Source organism: Hyperolius riggenbachi, chromosome 2 (assembly GCF_040937935.1).
Source record: "Hyperolius riggenbachi isolate aHypRig1 chromosome 2, aHypRig1.pri, whole genome shotgun sequence".
NCBI lineage: Eukaryota > Metazoa > Chordata > Amphibia > Anura > Hyperoliidae > Hyperolius > Hyperolius riggenbachi.
In genome coordinates, this window is record NC_090647.1 from 266,174,114 (window position 1) to 266,200,814 (window position 26,701).

General features: G+C 43.4%; 1 protein-coding gene across 4 annotated transcripts in view; it reads left to right on the forward strand.

The window, feature by feature from the left end:
- RPH3AL (rabphilin 3A like (without C2 domains)) overlaps positions 1 to 26,701 on the forward strand; it is a 372,551-nt gene that overhangs the window by 78,644 nt on the left and 267,206 nt on the right. For all 4 annotated transcript variants that reach the window (XM_068268620.1, XM_068268618.1, XM_068268619.1 and 1 more), the window contains exon 2: positions 13,866 to 13,948. In XM_068268620.1, coding sequence (XP_068124721.1) covers positions 13,872 to 13,948 — 77 coding nt within the window. In that variant the 5' untranslated portion in view covers positions 13,866 to 13,871. The remainder of the gene's footprint in view (positions 1 to 13,865; positions 13,949 to 26,701) is intronic.

The window sequence follows — 26,701 nt, forward strand, 5'->3', positions numbered from 1 at the left end:
TTCAGTGACTACCTGTGTGTGTGACAGGGAGCTGCACATTGTACTACCCAGTACTGCATATACCCAGTACCTGTTGTGTTTACTTAACCCACCTCATCACTGCATATACCTAGCTTTGTGTTGAGTGAACCCAGCTCACTGCATCTAACTACCTGTTGTGTTTAGTGAACCCACATCACTGCATCTAAGTACCTTTACTGTTCAGTGAACCCAGCTCACTGCATCTTACTACCTTTACTGTTCAGTGAACCCACCTCACTGCATCTAACTACCTGTTGTGTTAAGTGAACCCAGCTCACTGCATCTAAGTACCTTTACTGTTCAGTGAACCCAGCTCACTGCATCTTACTACCTGTTGTGTTCAGTGAACCCAGCTCACTGCATCTAAGTACCTTTACTGTTCAGTGAACCCACCTCACTGCATCTAACTACCTGTTGTGTTGAGTGAACCCACCTCACTGCATCTAAGTACCTTTACTGTTCAGTGAACCCAGCTCACTGCATCTTACTACCTGTTGTGTTCAGTGAACCTAGCTCACTGCATCTAAGTACCTTTACTGTTCAGTGAACCCAGATCACTGCATCTTACTACCTGTTGTGTTCAGTGAACCCAGCTCACTGCATCTTACTGTCAGGAACCGGCCCGCGGCACGCCTGCGTATACGGTTCCCGACTGCGGGTTTGACCAGACTGAGAGGGGAAGCAGCCTTAGTCAAGCTAAAACAAGGCTGGGACCCCTCAGAACACCTCTCACTGCCACCACTAGCTGTTCGCTAGACACTTCCACTCTGCTGTTGAGTCCTCAGCGCGCACTCCGCGTTTTCGTATTCGGGTCAGCTTTGCGCTTAGGCCAAATATGGGAACGCCACGCACCCACACACACACACAGTTGCAATCTTACACTGTCGTGAAGCAAAGACCCACTAACAGTCGTTCCGAACGATACTGTTAGCCACTCTGCTGTCGCTACTCGCACTGGCGTTGTTCGTACGTTGGGTCAGCTGCGCGCTTAGGCCAACGTATGACAAACGCCCCCACACACAATGCAATTACAATTTCATACGGTAGTGTTGCTCAAACATACAACTAGGCATGAACTTATACACGGTTACACTTCAGTCTCTTCTAGGCTATGAGTGTTAGTTTAGTACAGCAGAAGTCAAGCTTATTAAATAATGATTTAATATTCCATAAAAACATAGAACAATGCAGAACTTAATATATACAAAGATTACAAAAAGACAAAGTAAAAATAGTTACAAGATAAAAGTTACAAAGATAACACACGGATATTTGCGTAAAATAAAAATGGGGATTAAAAAAAACGTTACCAACTTGAAGGTCTCAACGTTGTCGGCAGGAGCATGCCGCTTGTTCGACCAGAAGTCGAGATCAACTCTAGCTATGCGCTAACTCCAAGAGCAGATAGTCACTAGGCATCTGCCTCTGCTTTTTATACTCTGAGCTACGGCTGGAGGCTGCAACTTCCTTGGGGAGGGGAGGAACTAGGTTTTAATTACATCCTCAGTCATATTTGGATTTCTAGAGATCTAACATCCACAAAAAATGTACTATAGCCCACATACATGAAAAGACTTCCTCCAATAATTTAATTTCCTCACAGTGAAATAGGGTTTCTTCACCACAAGTTGACAGGTGTTAGACTTTTCCTGCCTAGGCTTGCTTTGTGTATTGAGACAATGGGCCGTCTCCTGAGTTCAAAACGCCAGGCAGATAATCCTATTAGCAGAAACTCAAAGCATTTCCTATGGTCAAGACAATACAAGCAATCAATGGCCACAGCTCCCTTCTAGCCGACCTATATGGAACACAGGCAGAAAAAATGGAAGAATATGTTCCTGTTATCCTTACATCATAAGCACCCCAATATATTCCTGACACTTACTACCTGTTGTGTTGAGTGAACCCACCTCACTGCATCTAAGTACCTTTACTGTTCAGTGAACCCAGCTCACTGCATCTAACTACCTGTTGTGTTGAGTGAACCCACCTCACTGCATCTAAGTACCTTTACTGTTCAGTGAACCCAGATCACTGCATCTTACTACCTGTTGTGTTCAGTGAACCCAGCTCACTGCATCTTACTACCTGTTGTGTTGAGTGAACCCACCTCACTGCATCTAAGTACCTGTTGTGTTGAGTGAACCCAGCTCACTGCATATACCTAGCATCTCCCCGAGATGGACAAAATGGACAAACCAGGTAGAGGGAGAGGTAGAGGCAGACCTAGAGGTAGGCCACCAGGCACCGGCAGGTCTGTGCGAGGTGGTGTTGCTGTAATTTCGTGCGGACCTGGCCCAAAATACAGTGCTCAGAAGAAGGCACGTGCCATCACTTCCCAAGATCAGGACGTGCTTGACTATTTCACACAGAACACCTCATCTCCCGCAGCCCCCAGCGCTACAACAAGCACCACATCCGCTGCATTTGACACTTCGCAGGAGTTATTTGGTGGTGGTGGTGAAATCCCTGATCCCCAGCCACTATTGCAACAACAACAAGAAGGCGCAGGTACACCACCTCTTACTTCTGAGTTAGGTGGCGATAGTATGGACGTAACGTGTGAGGAGGGGGATGATGAACCACCTGAAGTTAGTGCAGTTCAGGAGGTGTCTGAGGAAAGCGAAGCTGGGCAGGAGGATTATGATGACGATTATACGGATGCCACGTATGTTCCCGGTAGAGGAGATGACCAGGGGGACAGTTCAGAGGGGGAGTCAGAGAGGAGTAGGAGGAGACGACTCCATGATAGAAGCAGAGGGAGCTCGTCCTCAGAAACAGCTGGGGGCAGTGTCCGGTGCCATGTATCGCCAGCTATGGACAGCCAGCCAACATGCCCTTCAACATCAGCTGCTGATGCCACCGTAGCGCCATCACCCCAGGGGGGCTCAGCGGCTTGGAAACTTTTAACATGTGTGTCTCAGACTGGAGCAAAGCCAACTGTTGTCTCTGCCAGCAAAAATTGAGCCGTGGAAAGGCCAACTCTCACGTAGGGACAAGTGCCTTACGAAGGCATCTGGAGAGAAGGCACAAACAGCTATGGCAAGAACACCTGAGGAAAAGCAGCACACAAAAGACAAGCCACCCTCCTTCTCCTCTTCCTACTTCAGGTGCATCGTCTTCATCCGCTTTCTTCCTTGTGCCTTCACAGCCACCCTCCTCCACACCGCCTCTTCCCTTCAGCGGTTCCTTCTCCTCTGCCCACAGCAGTACCCAGCTGTCCGTGAAGAAAGTATTTGAACGTAAGAAGCAAAATGTCTGCCAGTCACCCTCTTGCCCGGCGTCTGACAGCTGGCGTGGCGGAACTATTAGCTCGCCAGCTATTACCATACAAGCTGGTGGAGTCGGAGGCTTTTCCGTAAGTTTGTGGCCATTGGTACACCGCAGTGGAAGATACCAGGCCGCAATTATTTTTCACAAAAGGCCATACCCAAACTGTACCGTGCAGTTGAGAGGCAAGTGGTGTCATCTATTGCGAAGAGCGTTGGGTCAAGGGTCCACCTCACCACGGATGCCTGGTCTGCCAAGCACGGGCAGGGCCACTACATTACATACACAGCCCATTGGGTCAACCTGGTGACTGATGGCAGCAAGCAGGGAGTACGTGGCTGCGCAGCGGACCGACTTGTCACACCTCCACGGCTTGCAGGCAGGCCTCCAGCCACCTCCTCTCCACCTGCTACCACCTCTTCGCTGTTGTCATCCTCCTCCTCCTCCTTGGCTGGTGCCGCGATCTCCTCTCCAGCTACACAGCCCTAGCACCCCAGGGCCTATGCTGTATGCCAGGTACGACGGTGTCACGCGGTGTTAGACATGTCTTGCCTGAAAGCGGAGAGTCACACTGGAGCAGCTCTCCTGGCTGCTCTTAACAGGTGGAGCAATGGCTGAACCCGCACAAGCTTGAGATTGGCAACGTGGTGTGTGACAACGGCAGCAATCTCATTTCTGCGTTGAATTTGGGAAAGCTGACACACATACCCTGCATGGCACATGTGCTGATTCTGGTCGTGCAAAGATTTGTGTCCAAGTGCCCAGGCTTAGAGGACGTCCTAAAGCAGGCCAGGAAGTTGTGTGGGCATTTCAGGCGCTCTTACAAGGCCATGGCACGCTTTGCGGACATTCAGTGTAGAAACAACTTGCCAGTGAGACGCCTGATTTGCGATAGCCAGACTCGCTGGAATTCCACCCTGCTGATGTTCTTCTCTCGCCTGCTAGACCAGGAGAAAGCCGTCACCCAGTATCTGTATCATTACAGTACAAGGACACAATCTGGGAGGATGGGGATGTTGTGGCCCAACAACTGGACACTGATGCAAAATTCATGCAGGGTCATGGAGCCCTTTGAGGAGGTGACCAAACTGGTAAGTCGCGCTGAGGGCACGATCAGCGACTTAATCCCCTACGCCTACTTTCTGGAGCGTGCCATGCGTAGAGTGGTGGATACAGCTGTGGAGGAGCGTGAACAAGAACAGTTACAGCAGCAGGAGTCGTGGGAGCGATTTACATCTGAACCCGATGTTTCCACAACACCTGCGGCAGCACAGAGGGGGGAGGAGGAGGAGGAAGAAGAGGAGTCGTGTGGGGGAGAGGAGTCAGACTCTGATGATGGTGATGAGGAAGGTGTTTCTGTGGAGGAGGAAGAGGCGGGCGGAAGAACAACCACCGCGGCAGCCGTCACAGGGGGCTTCTGCTGCTCCACGTTCCCGTGGTATTGTTCGTGGCTGTAGGGAGGAAGAGGAGTTGCGTCCCATCACTGAGGAAGAGCAAGAGGAGATGGAGAGAGTACGTCTGCATCCAGCTTTGTGCAGATGTCCTCTTTCATGTTGTCCAGCCTGTTGAGGGACCCCGTATCAAAAAACTCAAGGCGAATGACCTGTACTGGGTGGCCACGCTACTAGACCCTCGGTACAGGCACAAAGTGGCGGACCTGTTACCAACTCAACAGAAGGCGGAAAGGATGCAGCACTTGCAGAACAAGCTGTCGATGATGCTTTACAATGCGTTTAAGGGTGATGTGGCTGCACAACGCAATCAAGGTACCACTGGCAGTAACCCTCCTCCTCCCAAGTCCACGCAGGCAAGGACAAGACGCTCCAGCGATCTCACGGTGATGTCGGACTTGCGGACATTCTTTAGTCCAACTCCTCGCAATAGTCCTTCTGGATCCACCCTCCACCAACGCCTGGACCGGCAGGTAGCCGACTACCTGGCCTTGAGTGTGGATGTAGACACTGCGAAAAGCGACGATGAACCCTTGGACTACTGGTTGCGCAGGCTTGACCTGTGGCCAGAGCTGTCCCAATTTGCCATACAACTTCTCTCTTGCCCTGCCGCAAGCGTCCTGTCAGAAAGGACCTTCAATGCAACTGGAGGCATAGTTACTGAGAAGAGAAGTCGCCTAAGTCACGACAGTGTTCAGAACCTGACCTTTATCAAAATGAATGAGGAATGGATCACGGAGGGCTACTGCACGACCGAAGACTGTCAGCCTCCACACACAGCCTCTCTGCCTGCAGGCCGCTTGCCTTCTCCGCCACCACCAACAGGATCCAGGACTCTAGGCGGATTCCTGAATTTTTAAGGCCGCTGCTAGCAGCGGCCGCTACACTAATTTTTCTGGTGCGTGTACATGCCTGCCTAATTTTTCTGGCTGCACTGCGGGCGGCTGCAACAAATAAACAAAAGGCATGTACATGTGCCCATCCCCCTTCGTGATCATTACCTTGCCGCGGTGAAGGGGCTTGCGTATCACAATGAAGCAATTACCGCCGGCTATTTGAGTGTCTCAGGTGGGGGTGGCACACCAAAGATAATAAGGTCGTTGCTTCATTGTGGTCAGACCAAATTTGATCAGCTGGACAGTCGCTGTTGTTCTATCATTGAGCTACCACAGCCCGGCGACCATATGGGCTTGAAAACTGCCAAGGCCTACGCTCTCGCCACGGTGCGCACCAGTCCAGCAAGGCCGTCTCTACGCAAACAGCTGTTTGTGGTGCGTTACACAGTGAGTTTGGTGTGTCAGTGTGAAGCAGTACACTAATTACACAACCTGATTGATGTATACGCATGCAAGATGTTTGAAAGCACTTTAGGCCTGCAATTTAGCATTCAATGTGATTTGTGCCCTTAAAACGCTGCTTTGCGTTAAATCCAGATTTTTCCCCGGGACTTTGGGCATGTATCCCACTCCGCGATGCCCCCCTCCAGGTGAGAGACCCCTTGAAACATCTTTTCCATCACTTTTGTGGCCAGCATAATTTTTTTTCTATTTTTCAAAGTTCGCATCCCCATTGAAGTCTATTGCGGTATGCGAACTTTTACGCGAACCGAACCTTCCGCGAAGGTTCGCGAACCGAAAATCGGAGGTTCGCGACATCTTTAGCGGTTAATAGCAAAGCCACTATATATTGCTGTCCCATGCATTAGCTGTCACTTCCAGAAAGTATTTTATAATCTGACTGGTCTGAACCTCTTACCAACAGGTTCTGGATTAGTCCATGTCCTTATGAGAGAGTCTGTTTCTTTTGTTTCGGAAGCACTCCCTGAAAAGAATCTCTATACAAAAATGGAAGCCAGGCTGCCTACTCATGTACTACAATTCTGTCAGTTGGACTTTGTTACAGCCATTCAAGGAATGCTTTTAAAAAAAAAAAAATACTGATCATACCCCATGAGGAGATGGGCTATTCCAAAACCAGATGGTAAGAGGTTCAGATTTGGTAAATTATAATACCTGCTGTAAGTGACATCTACATAGAACCTGTAGATTGGCAGGCTGATTAACTGAAGCCCTCAAAAATTGCTCAGACATAGTCTGGCCTGTGGATATTATGTATAGTGGGGTGAGTGGGAGGGGAAATGTTGCTGTGATATTTGGCTAGTGGTACGCTAAGCGAGACTGCTTAGGATCAAGGTACCCAAAGTTTCAATAAATTGAATAATATTTCAACTAGCAATGTACTTATGTCACAATGAATATGAAAATACTTCATGAGCGGGAAACGTTTACCAAAGATTCTTAGCTGAAAGATTCTGTGAGGAAAGGCCTTTTGAGCAATATTGGGTCAGCATTGCTGCAAACGTATCTTTGTTCAGAACATACAAAACCACCCTAGGCAGTCTTGTGTCTCTGTACACAAGACTATAAGGCACTGAAATCCGCAAACGCAAAACGCAACCGCTAGCGTTTTGTCTGAGCAGTTTGCAAGCGGATTCATGCGCGTTTTCGGTCGCGTTTTGCAACAGTATTTTTTTGCTCAGCGGTTGTGTAGCGTTTTGCGTTTTTATCCTGATTGGTCCTGTGAATTATTTTTAATTTTGTTACAGTGTGCTGAACCGCAAAACGCTAGCAAAACCGCTCAGTTCAGGTTTTGCTGAGCGTTTCTGCTAGCGTTTCAATACTTTACATTGAAGCGCTAACGCTCCCAAAATGCTGCAGGTCCTGCGTTTGCGTTTCTGGGAAACGCAAACGCTCCTGTGGAAGTTGCCCCATCCATTAACATCAGCTGAGCATTTTGGCAAAACGCTAGCGTATCGCAGCGCTGCCAAAATGCTCAAAAAAACGCTCTTGTGGGATCCAGCCCTAAGAGTTTGACACTTAGCTGTCATCTTGAACTTTTAGTTTTCCACAAAATTAAGGAGGCAGTGCAGGAAATGTGAGAAGCAAATCTATCCCAGCATATGAATGCAATATCCAATTCAGTACAGCTGTAAAAAAAACCTCACAATTAGTGAAGATCAGCAAAAATGCCTCTGAAGTTATTGCCAATAGTTTGTTGAATTTACCATCAGTCCGTTAAATTTTTTTCCACAAAATTCATGAATTACATTGAAGTCAATTCTGCCAACTTTAGTGGTTTATAGCAAAGCCAGCATTAAAAATATGTGCCCCCTATCCCCAAAGTGTCTGTAACCCCTTGTCACCCATGCAGGCTCATATAGCCAGAATTCAGAGCCCAGACCATGTGGGGCTCTGCTGCCTGAGCTATACCTGCCCACGTGGTCCATGATATGACGGGGGGAGCAAAGTCCCTTCCCTTCCTGACCATGTGTGTGTGTTAAATAAATATAGATTACAAAGGACTGCCGTTTGCAGTTGCCACTATTTCTTTCGTCAGTGTCTCCACCACAATTTCTATTTGTATGTTATGCTACTCTTTTCTGCTACCTTGCCAACTTCTGATGTCATGCTTACTCTTTTTTTCAGCGGTGTCCCCACTTTCAGAGGATGCCGCTGCAGATCACTTACCTAAAGTGAAAAATACAGATAAAAATAAGCTACAAAATATTCTAAACACAAACCAGTATGAAAAAGAGAAAAAAAAAACAAATATTTTTTTAAAAGTGTATATCTCTGCTTTATTACCCCTTGCTATATATTTCATATACTTCAAATTCCATTGTGCATTTAGGCATTGTGTTGTAGGCATAATGAAGCTAGCCTTGCTATTATGTTCCAGTGATTATCTAAGAAGGATGAATGGCTTCTCAGAAACACAATGTAATACGTCAGTGCAGGCACCTTGACAACAGAAGCACATGATGATCATTAGCCACACAATCCCCTATTTACAATGCATAGGATGACCTGACCAACTGGTACCAACAGGTGTTCCATAATATATCTCTCCAGGAAATGAAGGCACAATAAAAGATACTTGTAGTTCTAAATATACTATCCCTGTCCTTTTCACTTTTTCAGTAATCCTTTTAAAGGCTTTAAATATTGCCAGAACCCTGGAAATTAGGACGCTTTGTGCAAAAGCATTATTAGCAGTGGAGTGGAAAGGGTCAGGAACGCTTTCACATTTTTACTGTAGGCCGAATCACTCAGTGCTTCAGCTCTTTTCATGTTTTGTGGTGTTGCCAGTTATTGTGCGGAATCTTTTCACTGGGGCACAGCAAGTGTTTCATCCCTTCCCCAGTCAATGGAAACATTTATAAAGTTTGGAATCTCATTTAAAGAGAACCTCAAGTAAAAGGAATATGGTAGGGCTACTGCAGATCTCTTCCTCGTCTTTTTTTTATTTATAAAGGCTGCTTGCCAGCCACCCTACTGCTGTGATTCCTTGCCTGCAAGGGTGCATACACACATGCAATTTTGATTGGCCAATGTAGTATAAGTGTTTACCTACACAATCTGTTCATAGTATTCAAAATCTGTTGGCCCTCATGCTACATGGAGGTGGTAAAATAGGTCAGTAATTGGTCAATCAAAATTGCTTCATTGGCAGCATGTTGCAGGTTCATGACTCAAACGTTACTGAAGCCAAAATTGCCAGGCTGTCACTGTGAAACATGGAGGGAGGGGGGGGGGGGATAGTAATGTACAGCATTATGAGCTCAACATCAGTGTATAACAAAGGGACCTTTTACACTAAATCCATTCACTGCAATATATTTTGGCGCTTCCGCACTGTTGTATTTTGCAGTGCAATGATTTCCATTGGAATAATGCACAGCATGCAAGGTTACTGGACGGAGAGTGCTGTCGTGGTTGCAGTGCAAGCAATCGTCAATCTATGGAATGTTGTCTTCTTCACTGTGCGAGTTGCATTGCATCGGCAATGTGCATTGAAACTTTCACCACTGTTGCAGTCCTATTTTTCAGGATACGCAACACAATGGATTATAGTCCTACTGCTTATCCGTGAAAAATTATTTAATGGATTTGGAATGATGCAATTACTATTAAAGAAATACATATTAAAAAGCTGTATGTTTTGAAACTGTTGGTCTTCAGCCTTGTGAGACAATATTAATGATGGCCAGCTGGGCACAATGTCCTCTTTTTAACACCAGCAAATGTCAATAGTAGTACCACTACCTGCTTTTCATCAGTTAGTCTCTTTGATTAAACAAAAACAAAAAAAAATAATGAAAACAGAGTTAAGAGTTGTGATTGATTTGATTAAAAATTGATCCAAACATAGCCATCAAAAAAGGTTGTTCTTTTTCTTAATTTAGAGTAGATTGGAGTAGCAGGGGATCAATGGCGCCCAGCTTTGTGCTGCACCAGTTGGTACTAAGGTAGATGAAATCAGACTGAAAGAGCCCGAGGTGGGTTCTAAGAACACTAATTGCACACAGAGGCTGGGTCTGCATATACTGCCCAGCCTCTGTTGCTATACCGATCCCCCCACAGGCCCCCCTGCGCTCTGCTTGTCCCCCATAAATCATACGCCGTGCTGTCGACTTGCGTGTCACAGCCGGCTGTTTACCTTCTGTCAGTCTCGCCGCTCCCCTGCAGCCTCCATAGCGCCGGTCCCCGCCCGCGTCCCTTCCCTCCCCGCTGATTGGAGGGAAGGGATGTGGGCGGGGACCGGAGCTATGGAGGAGGCGGGGGAGCGGCGAGAATGACAGATGCAAAGATAAACAGCCGGCTGCGACATGCTGCGTGTCAACAGCTCGGCGTATGATTTATGGGGGACAAGCAGAGCGCAGGGGGGCCTGTGGGGGGATCAGTATAGCAACAGAGGCTGGGCAGTATATGCAGACCCAGTCTCTGTGTGCAATTAGCGTTCTTAGAACCCACCTCTGGTTCTCTTGAAGCCAAGTGGTTCAAGGTGGTAAACAATCTATACATCCTATAAATACATATTGGGGCCACAGCACTCAAATGGTGTCCTGTGGCATCATGATATATGCCGTAAGAAAAAAGTCATTGAATTCAAGCTGGAACAAGTAACGTATTCAGGCAGCCTATCACATAAGCTCTACCCTTTTTGTCCCGACTCACTGGACTTTGTGGCCCGCCACGGCCCATCTGAGCATCTGGGATGTAGGCCACCCCACCGCCTCTCTGGCACAGCTATTTCTAGTATTTTAACCTATTTTGGTTCCTGGACGTAGTTTCTACATCCAGGAACCATGCGCGCCACCGCGGCCGATCGTGCACGCGCACTCCCGGCCGCGGATTTGGTAGCCAAGGAATCAATGTATCGGGCTATGGAGCCCGATCACTGATTCCTTTCCCCCGCTCAAAAAGCGACAGCTTCTCTCGGAAGCTGAGCTTTTTCTGGCCGTCTCCTTCCCGATGCGTCACTCTAAGCGCGTGCTATGCTTAGAGTGACGTCATGTAAACAAACTCATGGCCGCCATCTTGTGGCCAAAAATTAATACTACACCTGAAAAAAACAAACAAAGAATTAACACACATTTACATTATAAATCTATTGTTTACCTCCCACCCTCCCAAAAGTACCCAAATAAAATGTTTAGTATAAAAAAAAAAAAAAAACCATTACAATAAAAAAAAAAAAACATGTAAATATTTACCTAAGGGTCTAAACTTTTTAAATATCAATGTAAAGATGAAATATTTCTATTTTTTTTATTTTTAACTTGTAAATAGTGATAGATACAAAATGGAAAAAATGCACCTTTATTTCCAAATAAAATATTGTCGCCATACATTGTGATAGGGACATAATTTTAACGGTGTAATAACCGGGACATATGGACAAATACAATACGCGAGTTTTAATTATGGAGGCATGTATTATTTTAAAACTATAATGGCTGAAAACTGAGAAATAATGAATTTTTCCATTTTTTTCTTATTCTTCCTGTTAAAATACATTTACAGTAAAGTGGCTCTTAGCAAAATGTACCCCCCAAAGAAAGCCTAATTGGTGGCGGAAAAAACAAGATATAGATCAGTGCATTGTGATAAGTAGTGATAAAGTTATAGGCTAATGAATGGGAGGTGAACATTTCTCACGTGAAAATGACGGAACGTGAATGGGTTAATGATCCTCACAATCAGCGGGGAAGCGCTCCATCTACATACTGTGCAATACTGTAGAGGTTTTTTGAGATGTGTTGAGGATAGCAATTTTATGTGTGATATACTGTTTATTACTAATTACTAATACTATTCTATCGAGAGATTTGTATTACAAAAGTATGAGCGCTTGAAGTACTTTGTAATTGTTGCAACTATACATCCTGACTGATTTCTGATTTCAATCCTTTTACAAATAGCAGAGCTGTCACATAATTTGTTAGGCTTAATGCTGGGTAAACACTGAGATTTTATGGTCGATTTACTGTCAGATCGATTATTTCCAACATGTTCGATTTGCTTTCCGATTGATTTCCGAGCATTTTCCGTTAACTTTAATAGGAAATCGATCGGAAACCAAATCGGACATGTTGGAAATAATCGATTTGACAGTACATCGACCATAAAATCTCATAGTGTGTACCCAGCATAAGGTCAAGTGGTTCTGTAGTTGCTCTGTATCCATGTTGAAGTGTGAGATAAGCATGTACTGCATACAAAGTTTCAAGGGACTTAAAGAGACCACTTATCGCTTTTATAGATCACATAATCGTTATGCTTATTCTCTTTAAAGTGTGAAATTGTTTACCCTCATCTGCCATATATATTTCTATGACTTTTGATTTGTCTGTTTTATATATTGCAGCCAAAGTACTCTTATGTGCCATTCATATTTCTTTGGTTCCAGCTAGATATATGCTTTGTGATGCTTGACCAGGGTAGTCAATGAGATGCTAATGCTTCGAAGTTGATGTAGTTGTTGTTGAAATGCTGTGCAAATCTATGTAGCTTGGAAGAGAATCAATCAAATGCAGAAAATTCTGCAGTTAACGGGACCATTTCCAAGCTGCATTCATTTGCATCAATCTAATTTAACATTGCTATTCTTGTCCTTTTTTTTTTTTTTTTTTAAGGCAATTGAAGTGAGAGAGATATAGAGGCTGTCATATTTATTTGAAACCATACAAATTACCTAGCTGTCCTGTTGACCCCCTGCCCCTAATATTTTTAGCCATAGACCCTGAACAAGCATGCAGATCAGAGGTTCGGTGGATTTGCCGCAATCTTGCTTCCGGTGTGTGATCAGACACTACTGAAGCATGGAAGATCTGCAGGATTCCAGGCAACTGATAATTCTATCTAAAGAATCCTTTCATATAAAACACTCCGTTGGGAATAGGAATGTTGAAACATAGAACACAAATTCACATAGTGTTCTTATGTTTACTTTTTTAATAATTATTTAGACTGAATTACCTGTAACCTGGAGCGTGTTGAAGTCAGATTCTAGGTAGAATGTCATAGAATGTCTATTTTCTTTCTCATTTACATTCCTGACACAGCACTGTGTGTTTCTGGGAGTAATATTCTCAGTGTATATGACTAATTATATATTTATTTACAGTTAAACTTTCTTTTTTAAGAGTGTATGAATATGGGTAGTATCAGCAACTCTCTCTTCCATTGGCAGAGACAAAGGGTATATGAGCACATAGGATCTGTGCGCAATGATGTGCTAATGTAATGCAGCCATACAGCAATTATGTGCAAATTGCCAATACTTCAGATGTTATACACACACACACACACAGTGTCATCCTTGCTTTTATATGCTTATTCGCTAGTAGTTTGGCAGCAAGTAATTTAAAAGCAATTCTCCTGTTCTGTTCTTTATGCATTTTTAATGAGTCCAGGTAACATTCATATTCCGTGGAGGTACGTTTTATGCATGCTTGTAGTTTCCATGAGTGTAATTATGGATTATGATTTTATGATTGCCTGCATTTAGTCAGTAGTCATTTTCACAACATGCTTGTGCCGTCTTAGATTTTTCACTGCATGACATATACTTGTCAGTTCCAGAGCAGAATTATACAGTAAACAAAAAGTCTCCAATGAGTGGTGAATAGAAGTAAGCAGGGAAAACACTGCCTAGATCACCAAATGAGTCAACCGGCAACAGAAGCTAAAGTCCTGCTCCAATCTTTAAAAATCAGTGTTTATATTAAATTGTTGCACTTCCCTTTTTATTCATGAATATTTGTTTTTGTATTCCCAGATCATCATGACAGACACCATTTTCGGCAGTGGAGCTGATCAATGGGTGTGCCCTAATGATCGTCAGTTAGCTCTCCGGGCCAAGTAAGTCTGACAGAATCTGTGTTTATAAAGCCCTTTAAGGTACAAGGATGCCTGTGTTTTACTGTGTGCATTAGTTTATGTATGCTTAATTGTGGATCATTCTTACCCTAAACTATGACTGCAAGTTACATTTCAGGATAGACTGAGATTAGTGAACAAAGCCCATTAGCAAACGGCACACATGAATTACACCAAAATAATTTGAACCCTAGCAAGTGCTAAGTGTCATTCAGGAAAAAGCAAAGACCAGGGATGAACCTGATCAAATTGTAATAATGCATAATGTGTCCTCTACACTATGGCTATCATTCATAAAGCATTCTCGCATGCGGTAATGCTGAAAACAGCTGACTTTACCGAGCACTTAGCAAAATGCCAAATAATAAAAGCGGTTACCGCATGAAAAGCTGACATTCCCGAGCAGTGAGGTAAATTACCGCCTTATGCGGTGATTATCTCAACACATGTCACTAAATGTCAATTCATAAATCTTAGAGCAGGCGTAGTGGGATGGAGAATACCGCTTGCTTTGAAGAAGTGAGAAGGGTGCGGATAAAAGCAAAGTTAATGGGGACAGATCTCCTAGGCAGCAGCAGCGAGAACAGAACAAACAAGGCTTTCTAGAATACCCCAGGCTGTGTTTTTTTAACCTCTTGGGTACCCGTTTTCATATGTTTTTTTACAACAAAAAGCCTGCATGTGTAACATTTCTTGAAGTTCTTCTAAGCTGTGGCAATTAGATTGTTTAGAAAGACTAATAGACCGATTCAGCGCAGATTTAGGGCAAATTACAGGCAATATAACAAAGTTCACATCTAAAGGGAAGTTGGGGATGCCTCTTTTTTATTATAACGCTGTCTCTGCACGGAGAAAATGTATCAGCTCAGGCAGCTTCTCATGTTACCGCCAGCTTAGTTCGGGAAATCTCTGAACTTCTATCGCAACTGTAAACATTTTTATGAATTGGCACACAGAAGTATAAAATACCGAATGCGGTATTTTCCCGCCCAGATTTTTTTACTGAACATACTTTTATGAATGATAGCCTATGTGGCCTGCTTATAAAAGTGGTGCTCAGCTGATTGCCTTACAAATGTATTGTCAGAAGTGCATCGCTTGAGGGCCACATAGCTAATTTAAGTCCTAGCTTTGTGCACCCCAGTTTGGTGAATCATAAAAATTTGGGCATGAGAATTACTATCAAAATATTCTGACACATAAACATCATATGATTCAAAGCCCAACTAAAGGCACCAAATAAAAAACTGGGCTAGTGCTGACTGGTGAATAGTGTTGATGAATTAAGGACAAGTGGCAGTCCTAACTGATATAAGGGCCGGGCACGGATGCAGAGTTATCAGTGAATAATTTACTTATTTGGCTGGGCAAATTATTTTCTTATTTCTTCAACTTATTTGGGCTGCACAGTTGTGTAGTGGTTAGCGCTCTCGCCTTGCAGCACTAAGTCCCCAGTTTGTGTAGTGGTTAGCGCTCTCGCCTTGCAGCACTAAGTCCCCAGTTTGTGTAGTGGTTAGCGCTCTCGCCTTGCAGCACTAAGTCCCCAGTTTGTGTAGTGGTTAGCGCTCTCGCCTTGCAGCACTAAGTTTCCAGTTTGTGTAGTGGTTAGCGCTCTCGCCTTGCAGCACTAAGTCCCCAGTTTGTGTAGTGGTTAGCGCTCTCGCCTTGCAGCACTAAGTCCCCAGTTTGTGTAGTGGTTAGCGCTCTCGCCTTGCAGCACTAAGTCCCCAGTTTGAATGCCAGCCAGGTCAACATCTGCAAGGAGTTTGTATGTTCTCCCCATATCTGTGTGAGTTTCCTCTGGGCACTCCGGTTTCCTCCCACATTCCAAAAAATACAGATATGTTAATTGGCTTCCCCCTAAATTTGTCCCTAGACTATGATACATGCACTACACAATACATACATACACATATGACTATGGTAGGGACTAGATTGTGAGCCCCTCTGAGGGACAGTTAATGACAAGACAATATACTCTGTACAGCACTGCGTAATATGTCAGCACTATATAAATACCTAAAATAAATAAATAAATGTGGTTATTTTTAGTGCATCACCCTTAAAGATCCCCTAACCAGTTTTCTAATTAATAGCCTTTTCCTCATGCCTAATCCTAACCTACACCCTTAATGATCTCTTACTGATGCCTAGATAACCCTAACTTCCTCCATTAACCTTAACACTTGCTTTATGTCAAATCCAAACTTTCCTCTTTAGCACTAGTCATTCCTTGATGCCTAACCTCAACCTAAATAACATCCAAAGTTATGCTCTTTCCTTAAAATGTATAATTGGCACCTAAGCCTAACTAAGGACACCTTTAGTTTTGTTCTTCCAAGAATTTGGGCCACTCTGTGTGTGCCACTACATAAGCACAGAAGTACCTCTGTGTCACAGTCACATAGTAGTCACACACTAGTGTCCAATACACTGCTGCTCACAGAGAAGTTCTACATGTGCCGAGAATACCTGTATGAGAAGTGGTAGCTGGCATTTACCAGTAATTCTGCAGCACCTGACCGGTTTCATAGGCTCCTCTGACAGCATGGAAGGGGGCAGGGGAACATAGCCCACATTATGTGGTGGAGGGTGGTAAGTCCTGCTCAGCTGATATATTTTTATTATATATCATGTGTGTGGCTTGTTAATCGTCAGGATTTTCCTGTGTAAATCGTTGGTTGTTACAATAAAAATGTCAGTTAAATATATCATATAGGAGACACACACTGTGAAATGGAGTTTATGAAGTGAAATGAAGTTAATTGGATTTACAGAAAGTGTGCAATAATTGTTTAAACAATTAGACAGGTGCATAAATTTGAGCACTGTTATTTGATTGATTCCCAAACCTTTAGAACTAATTATTCGCACTTCATTGGCTTGGTAGGCTCAGTGACCCCTGACCGACATACACAGGTGAATCCAATTGTGAGAAAGAGTATTTAAGGGGGTCAATTGTAAGTTTCCCTCCTCTTTTAATTTCCTCTGAAGAGTAGCAACATGGGGGGGGGTCTCAAAACTACTCCCAAATGACCTGAAGACAAAGATTGTTCACCATCATGGTTAAGGGGAAGGATACAGAAAGCTTTATCAGAGATTTCAGCTGTCTGTTTCCACAGTTAGGAACATATTGAGGAAATGAAAGACCACAGGCTCAGTTCAAGTTAAGGCTAGAAGTGACAGACCAAGACAAATCTCGGCGAGACAGAAGCGACGAATGGTGAGAACAGTCAGTCAACCCACAGACCAGCACCAAAGACCTACAACATCATCATGCTGCAGCTGGAGTCACTGTGCATCGTTCAACCATTTGGCGCACTTTACACAAGGAGATGCTGTATGTGAGAGTGATGCAGAGAAAGCCTTTTCTCCGCCTACAGCACAAACTGAGCCGTTTGAGATATTCTAAAGCACATTTGAACAAGCCAGCTTCCTTTTGGAATAAGGTGCTGTAGACTGGTGAAACTAAAACTGAGTTATTTGGGCATAACAAGGGGTGTTATGCATGGAGGAAAAAGAACACAGTATTACAAGAAAAACACCTGCTACCTACAGTAAAATATGGTGGAGGTTCCATCATGCTGTGGGGCTGTGTGGCCAGTGCAGGGACTGGGAATCAAAGTTGAGGGACCCATGGATTCCACTTAGTATCAGCAGATTTTGGAGACCAATGTCCAGGAATCAGTGACAAAGCTGAAGCTGCGCTGGGGCTGGATCTTTCAACAAGACAACATCCCTAAACACTGCTCAAAATCCAAGGCATTCATGCAGAGGAACAAGTACAATGTTCTGAAATGGCCATCTCCGTTCCTAGACCTGAATATAATTGAAAATATGTGGCGTGAGCTAATGAGAGCTGTCCATGTTCGGAAGCCATCAAACCTGAATGAACTAGAGATGTTTTGTAAAGAGGAATGGTCCAAAATTCCTTTCAAGCAGAATCCAGACTCTCATTGGAACCTACAGGAAGCGTTTAGAGGCTGTAATTTCTGCAAAAGGAAGATCTACTAAATATTGATTTCATTTCTTATGCACCTGCCTAATTTTGTTTAAACAATTATTGCACACTTTCTGTAAATCCAATAAACTTCGTTTCACTTCTCAAATATCACTGAGTGTGTCTCCTATATGATATATTTAACTGACATTCTTTATCATAAAAACCAACGATTTATACAGGAAAATCATCCTGTAAATCATGACAATTAACAAGGTTGCCCAAACTTTCGCATCCCACTGTGTGTGTGTGTGTGTGTGTGTGTGTGTGTGTGTGCATGTGTGTAGATGCTACATCAATACTTTGTGTCAATGAAACAGATTTCCCATCTTTTAATCAAAATGGCAGATGTTTTAAGGTGAATGGTTTCAAGCAGCCACAAACAATTTGACATTTGAGCTTAACCTATCAGGAAAGCATGCAATTCCCAATCATAGACTTCATATTAGTTTTGGGTCAATACAGCTAATTCTATTCATTGAACAACTGGCTTTAAGCTACAAGGAGCTTGAGTAATGGCTATGTCACTATTGTAGTGAATCCATTAACTGTAGCCTTCTAGTGGCTGCCTGTGTCTTGATGTAGAGGTGGAAGGGTTATATCTCAGGAGTGTATGACAGATGCATTGTACACACCCTCCAGCATTATCTGATACAGCAGGTACACAATACTGCCTGATTACAAGCGCCTGGGTTTTAATCAAGCCTTTCTCACAACTATTACAAAGCCTGACTGATAATTTGTAATCAGGCAGAATGTGGGAAGTTCAGGAGCAGTATATTGTGTATTGGAGATTGTGTGTATCTAGGTGTTTACCTGTCATACGGAACAGCACCACCTGTTGAACAGTGATGAGCGAAATTGCAAATATTATTTTCGACGAATTTTTGCCAAAATAAGTACAAGCGAAAATTCGCCCAAATATTTTCATAAAATGACAGTGGCGGGGGGGAACAGCGGCTCAGAGTGACTATCATCCCCATAAGTCAGGTCCAGGAGAAGCAGGCAATGTACATATCTCATAAAATGACAGTAGAGGGGGGAGCAGTGGCTCAGTCAGAGGGACCATCACCCCCATAAGTCAGGTCCAGGAGATGCAGGCAGTGTACATATCCCATAAATTGGGGGGGGGGGGGGATCAGTGGCTTGGTCTGTGTGACTATCACCCCCATAAGTCAGGAGAAGCTGGCAGTGTACAAATAAGGAAAATCATCGGAACATCGGCTTGGACACAGCGACCATGCTTAAAGGCTGCAGTAGTGTCTGAATCGCACTAGAAGCAAGCATGCAGCTAATCTGGTCAGAAATCTGACACAAGTATCAGAAACACCTGATCTGCTGCATGCTTGTTCAGGGTCTATGGCTAAAAGTATTAGGCCCTGTTCAGACTGTCGGCGTTTGTAGAACGCGTATAAATTCATAGAAATGCAAGTTGAAAAACACATGTGTTTTTCTTGCATTCAAATGCGTTTTCTATTGCATTTTGCACACACACGTGACCCGGGGAGAAAAAAAGAATTATGGGAACCGCAGAGGGAAACGTACCCTAAAACGCAATAGTACGCGTTTTTGATACGCGTCCATAGACTTTCATTGCGTCCATTTCTGTGCGTGATGCACAGAATTGCTTGCAGCAATGCGGATGAGAAACATATGCGTCTCATACGCATACGTGTGAACGAGGCCATTAGAAAACATTAGTAGCCATTTCTATGCGTAAAATCTTTCTGTATGCGTTCTGTAAAAACGGCTAGGAATGCACATAGTCTGAACAGGGCCTCAATGGTAGAGGATCAGCAAGATAGCCAGGGAACTGGTATTGCTTAAAAGGAAATAAATATGGCAGCCTCCATATACCTCTCAATACAGTTGTCCTTTAAAGGACAACTGTAGCGAAAGGAATATGGAGACTGTCATATTTATTTCCTTTGAAACCATACCAGTTGCCTGGCTACCTTACTAATGCTCTGCCTCTAATGCTTTTAGCCATAGACACGGAACAAGCATGCAGCAGATCAGGTGTTTCTGACATTATTTTCAGATCTGACAAGATTAGCTGCATGCATGTTTCTAGTGTGATTTACACTACTGCAGGCACATTGATCTGCAGGACAGCCGAGCAACTGGTATTGCTTAAAATGAAATAAATATGGCAGCCTCCATATACCTCTCACTACAGTTCTCCTTTAAAAAAGACTTTTGTTTTAGAATACAACTACAATCCAGCCTGCTGTAGCTTGTATTTGTGGATATTTTCAAACCACAAACATACAGTAGACTGCAAATAAATGAGCAGTAGCTAGCCGTGGGCCCCAGTGCAAGTTTTGCATTGTGGCCCCCCAAGCTCTATATACATAACAATTGATACGCCACACCAAAACCAATCAAGGACAACCACAGTGTCAGAGGTGCAAGAAAGGGATGGGAAACAGTGTGTTAATGATCACTGCTATTCTAATCATCTATAGAAGTGACTATTATCAGCATAGGACCAATAAAAAGCTAATACTGTGGTTGAGAGTGGGCCCTTTGGGGCCCCTCTAACCCAAGGGCCCTGATGTGGCGGCTACCTCTGCACCCCCTATTGCTATGCCCCTGGTAGCTCGCTAAGCTCTCTCTACTCCTATCACATCCACAAACTCTTCCCAACAGAGGCCGGTGTGTCAGAGAGCTAGTCTTCTCAGGGGCTGTCTGTTGTCTGATTGGTTGTAGTTATATGGTTCCTGGGTCAATTCTGCAGCTAAGAATCATGGGCAACCTAATATGGGGAGAGAATACATTACTTCCTATCAATTTTTGAATGTTCATGCTAAGCACGTCGAATATAGCAGTTATTTTCGAAATTTAGTATTTGGGCGAAAATATGACACTTTCCCTTAAATTTCGCTATTGGGTGAAAATGCGAAAATTTAAGCGAATTTTCGCAAAAATTCTGTGAAAACGGGATTTTCGATGCTGAAATGACTTTGGCGAAAATTCGCAAGCAACACTGCTGTTGAATGTGAGAGGTGAACAAATTAATATGGCATAATTCACTGTTCTGCACTGGACATTTGGGGGGGTAGTCCATGAGTGGCAGAAATGTTCAGGAGGTCTTTGAAGCAAAGTGATGCCAAAGTCACATGCGTATCATATGAAAAACTAGCTGCCTTTTTAGTTGCAAAGGATTTGCAAAGGTTTCCTGTGGCTTTACTATTGCAATCGATTGGTAGCAGGAAAAAAGGGCGCCGTCTGAGGGTGGACAAAAAGGGTGCCGCCATAGACTTTAATGCAATTATCGTTAATACGGCAAAAATAGCATGAAAAAAGGGCGCTGCGAAAAATGTCATTTATAACATTAAAGTTTTTGAGGTAGTTATTGTTTTAGAAGTTTATGGTATAGTTTTTGTCATTATTTTATTAATAAGTACAGATTTTAAGTTTTCAAAGGTATTATCGTTAATATATGTAAAAGGGTGTTTCTGCAGAGGGAGTGGTTAGGGTTAGGCACCACCTAGGCAGTGGTTAGTTTTAGGTACCACCAGTGGGGGTGGTTAGGGTTAGGCACCATAAATGAATATTGTAACCAAGAAGTGATTTTATTCATCATCTTCGCTACAGTTCCTCTTTAACCACTTTACCCCCACCCGTACGAATTTCTCCGTCCCTTTTTCCATCCTTTCACCCCCAGGGACGGAGAAATCCGTACTTTCCGTGCTCCCGCCGCTGCCCACGCTCCCGCTCGCTCTAGCGCGCACTCCCACTCGTAAACACGCCGCAGGCCGCTCGCCCGGAGATTAATGAACGGGAAAATCCATTCCCGTTCGTTGATCTAAGCCCCGCAATGATCCGCTGCTCCTCCGCTAAGCAGCGCGATCATTGTGAAAAAAGAAACACTTTCCCAGCCTCCTAGTACTTCCTCCAAGCGTCCGGAAGGACGCTTGGGGGTCGCATTAAACAAAAAGTTACTGTTGCCATCTTGTGGCCAAATAGTAAAACTACACCCTAAAGCATTTTTCACATACGAATACATTACTTATACACAAAAAATTAACTAATTACCTCCCACACTCCCCATTTCCATTTTTTGTTTTGTTTTTGTAATGAAAAAAAAATAAAAAAATTTACAATTAAAAAAAAAATACATAAATAGTTACCTTAGGGACTGAACTTTTTAAATATTTATGTCAGGAGGGTTCAACACTGTTACTTTATAAACTATGGGCTTGTAATTAGGGATGGACGCAAAACTGAAAAAAAATGCACCTTTATTTCCAATTAAAATATTGGCGCCAAACATTGTGATAGGGACATAATTTAAACGGTTTTATAACCGGGACAAATGGGCAATTACATTTCATGGGTTTTAATTACAGTAGCATGCATTATTTAAAAACTATAATGGCCGAAAACTGAAAAATAATGCATGTTTTCCCACATTTTTCCTATTTTCCCATTAAAACATATTTAGAATAAAATAATTCTTGGCATAATGTCCCACCTAAAGAAAGCCTAATTGGTGGCGGAAAAAACAAGATATAGTTCATTTCATTGCGATAAGTAATAATTATGTGTTAGACGAATGAATGGAAGGAGCGCTGAAAGGTGAAAATTGCTCTGGTGCTCAAGGGGTAAAACCCCTCAGTGGTGAAGTGGTTAAGGGTGGTGAACTGTTTTGGGTTGTTTTTTGGAGCCCTCAGAATTTGTATGTGTTCTAATAGTAGCCTAGATACAGTGTGTAATTTCTATTTGTATATCCCAAGACAATAGAGGAGCATGAAAAAGATTCATGATGATCCATTCCATGATGCTGCAGAGATGTAGGCATTAGGAGAGCAGCTGATCGTGGGCCATGAAGCTGGTGGTACTGCCATAATTGCCTCTGTCTTTATCAGCGTGCATCACATTCCATACACAATAAGCAATAGTTCTGCTTTTCTCTTATCGTTATCTTACTGGCTGTATGAGCATGCAGTGCTGTTATCAGGACTTTACTGCAATGTGTGGAGGTCAGGTTTAACCTCATACCAGGTCCTGTGGATTTCATTTATGACTTTGCCTGTTTGCTCATTCTGTACTTTACAGTTCATTTGACTTCAGCAGCATGCTATCAGAAGAATTCAGCTAAACTGTAAGATTCTATTTATTCCAAACTTCAATAATCAAATAGAAAAGCAAGTATGGCCTTTTTAAACTATTTCTAAATTAATCTGTGAGCATGATCTCAAGTAGAAATGGAAAAGTAGTGATAAATGTCTATGGAAATGCAGACTATAATTGATAGCACAGTTGTTCCAGTACAATGTGTTTTCTTTACCAAGTCACTGAGGTCATCTATTTCTGTGTTTGTATAAGAATTCACAATAATGCTAGGTAATCTTGGGTCATGCATTGTCCTATTGAAAGCCACCATTTACAAACTGTGCGGCTTACTAATGTTTCAGGTGAGATGCAGATACAGTATTTACAGTGCAGTGGTGCTAGTTAGAGATGGCTCGAACCTTTTTGGTTCGCGAACCTCGAACGCAAACCTCTGCAAAAAGTTCAGTTTGTGTGAACTTTCGCGAACTGCAATAGACTTCAATGTGGAGGCGAACTTTGAGAACTAGAAACATTTATGCTGGCCAGAAAAGTGATGGAAAAGATGTTTCAAGGAGTCTAACATCTGAGTTTTTGCATGGAGGAGTGGGATACACGCCAAAAGTCCCAGGGAACAATCCAGATTTGACGCACGGCAGCGTGCTAAATTAGAGGCCTAAAGTGCTTTTTTTTTAAAAATTCTTTATTTAAAGTTTTACACATAACATATAGAAATTATGATATTGATACAAGGGAACTGTAGGTAGTACACCTGGTTACATTGATGACAGATTTACCTATACAATAGGTCAACCAACAGCATTGACTTCTAAAGTCTATAACCAAGTGAGTAGAATAAACGAACATATCCCTTTATAACCATTAATTGAAAAGATAACAAGTATCTTGACATATTGAAAACTTTTCTTAAGCTAAGAGAGTTGCACATGTCTGCCACTCATGTGCGCTTAACTATATAATCGGAGTTAGATTAAAAGAATATTAGGTGAATTACTCAAAGAAGGGAAACCCGGAATTGATTGGGAGCAATAAGTTAATTAATGATGATATCCAAAAAAAACTTTTTTTCATGCATCCTGCCAACAATAATATATGAAAAGCAACAGGAAAAGAGGATTGGCTTTTGGGTGCATGAAATTTGATATACAACTTTATTAATACAAAAATCCTAAAACTAGACATATACACACACAATCTAAGTGATAAACATTAAAATACAGTTCCGCCACAAAACGCCGCTAAGGGCTCAGAAACCTCCATCATAACTATGGGGCTGCAGTCCCCAAAAGGCTAATTGGTAAAATATTTTAGCTGGTGTGAAAAGCATGCATAGGACCTTGATGAATGTAGTTCTCCATTTGTGGAAATACTGGAGAGTTCACAAGAAAAATAAAGCAACTAAAGCCCCCCACTCGCAGGGGCTGAAAATGCAGCAGATGAACCATGCACTGAGAAATGCTGTTGATGTCCACAAAAATGCGTCCCCCACTCGCAGGGATGGAAAAAGAGGTGGTTAGTAAAACAGGCAGGCTGTCAACATGCTGTTGGTTAGTGGTATAATTCCGAACAGTGATGATATAGAGCCGGTAACAACAGGTAACAACAGTAGCATCTGCAGCAGGGTTAATAAAGCCATGCAAAAGCAAGCAGTGTGTTGAAATGGTGCCAGCAGATATCCAGTGCTATGAATCCACTAGAATGTGATGGACATATGTCCCAAGCTTGGGTGCAGTAATAGGGCTGATCCCAGCAAAGTATCAAAGTTCCAATGATATTGAAGGTCCGGGTATATGATGCATGTATAGTAATATAGTTACCAATCCAGCTGCCGTAATGATGTCCAGCAAAAAATATTTTTGTTGATGGAGAGGAGTCCCAGGCGGCAGGGTGGCAGAGTTACCTCGCTGTAAAGTAGCCTGACATGTTTCGCCGTTATCTAACGGCCTTCTCAAAGGCAGACAGCGGAGAGCGTATTGCTAGGACGCCATGGCGGCGTTCTTATACTAGCCGCGTTCATCCTCGGCCCCGGCCCCGCCCCCCGCGTGCCCCCACATGGACGCTCCGCATCACAGCACGGAGACGTCTGGAAATGCGCCGCTGGAGCGCAAACATGCGCTCCATCCCGGCAAGCCGGAAGAGAACATCCTAAAGCGGACGTCCACTGTGACGCATCCAAAGGAGGAGGGCGGAGGGCGGAGAGGGGCGGGGGAGAACCGGCAAGAAACAAACAATCAAAACAATCAAAACAATAATATCGGCAACATGTAACCCAACCCATCGTGGTCAACGCTGCGGAGCAGAGTAAACCACAGGCAATTACACAATGGCTGCTATGGCCATATACAAAAACATACATTACATAGTCTAACATACAGAAGGTATGGACAGCCGTGCTAATTTAGTAAATAGCACATGGGCAAGCAAAAATGCCCTGTCCATAATGTTGAATGGGCAGTATAAGCGTGACAGTGGGGACGAAACCAGAGGAGGGCAATTTCCCCCCAGACAGGTGAGGCAGAGAACGCACAGATGGATAAATTGAGAGGCAGGGGAGCAGAACCTAGAAGCAGCTGAAGGACTTATTCCACCAACAAGCCTAATTCGGGAGAAAGACCCGGTAGTTAATGCTGTCATTCAGGCCTTTGTCTTTCGTTGCCCCAAGATTAAAAATCCAACGAGACTCTAATTGGAGTAAAGCTCTGTCCACATCCCCCCCCCTAGGATGTCGATGTATTACATCGAGTCCTATGAAACTAACATAACGGGCATCCCCCCGATGTTCAAAATGAACATGGCGGGAAATTGGGGATTTAAAGTTACAGCACGTAATATCTCCTACATGATCTTTAATTCTTTCTTTTAGGGCGCGAGAAGTTTTCCCAATATAAAAACAGCCACATCTGCAATAAAGCAGATAAATGACCGCAGGGGTATTACAATTGACAAAATGTTGCAGATACCACCTGCGGCCATTGGGTAAAATTACCGATTTTCCAATTTGTAAATATTGGCAATAAGCTCACCCGCCGCAGCTGTACGTGCCCTTCACTTTGCAATGACCATCGGGTCCTTTTTTCCCCCAAAAATGGCTTGTGGAGAGCAAATCCCCTAATGTTTTACTTCGTCTGTATGTAATCTGAGGTTTGAAAGGAACAAATTCTCTAATACTGCTGTCCTTAGTAAGGATATGCCAGTGCCGCTGGAGAATGCCATCCACCCGCCGATTTTGGTCACTATATCGCGTAATAAGACGGGTTTCTTTAAAACTAGTCGAGGTCTTAGGCCTCTTTTGTAAGAGATCGAGGCGATTAGTTGATTTAGCTCGTTTGTATGCTTTTTTGAGCCAACGGTCTTTATAGCCTCTTTCCTTAAACCGGCATCGTAGCAATTTAGCTTCCTTTTCGAATGTGACATCATCAGTGCAATTTCGCCGGACACGTAAATATTGTCCGGTAGGTATGCCACGTATAGTATGTGATGGATGCGCACTGCTCGCGTGTAAGTAGGCATTAGATGCTGTAGATTTACGATAAATCTGGGTGGATAGATGGCCTTCCCCATCGACACTGACAGTAAGATCCAGAAAAGAGATCGAGCTGGGATGACTATCCATAGTAAATCTCAGGTTCCAATCATTACAATTCAAAGCCATAATA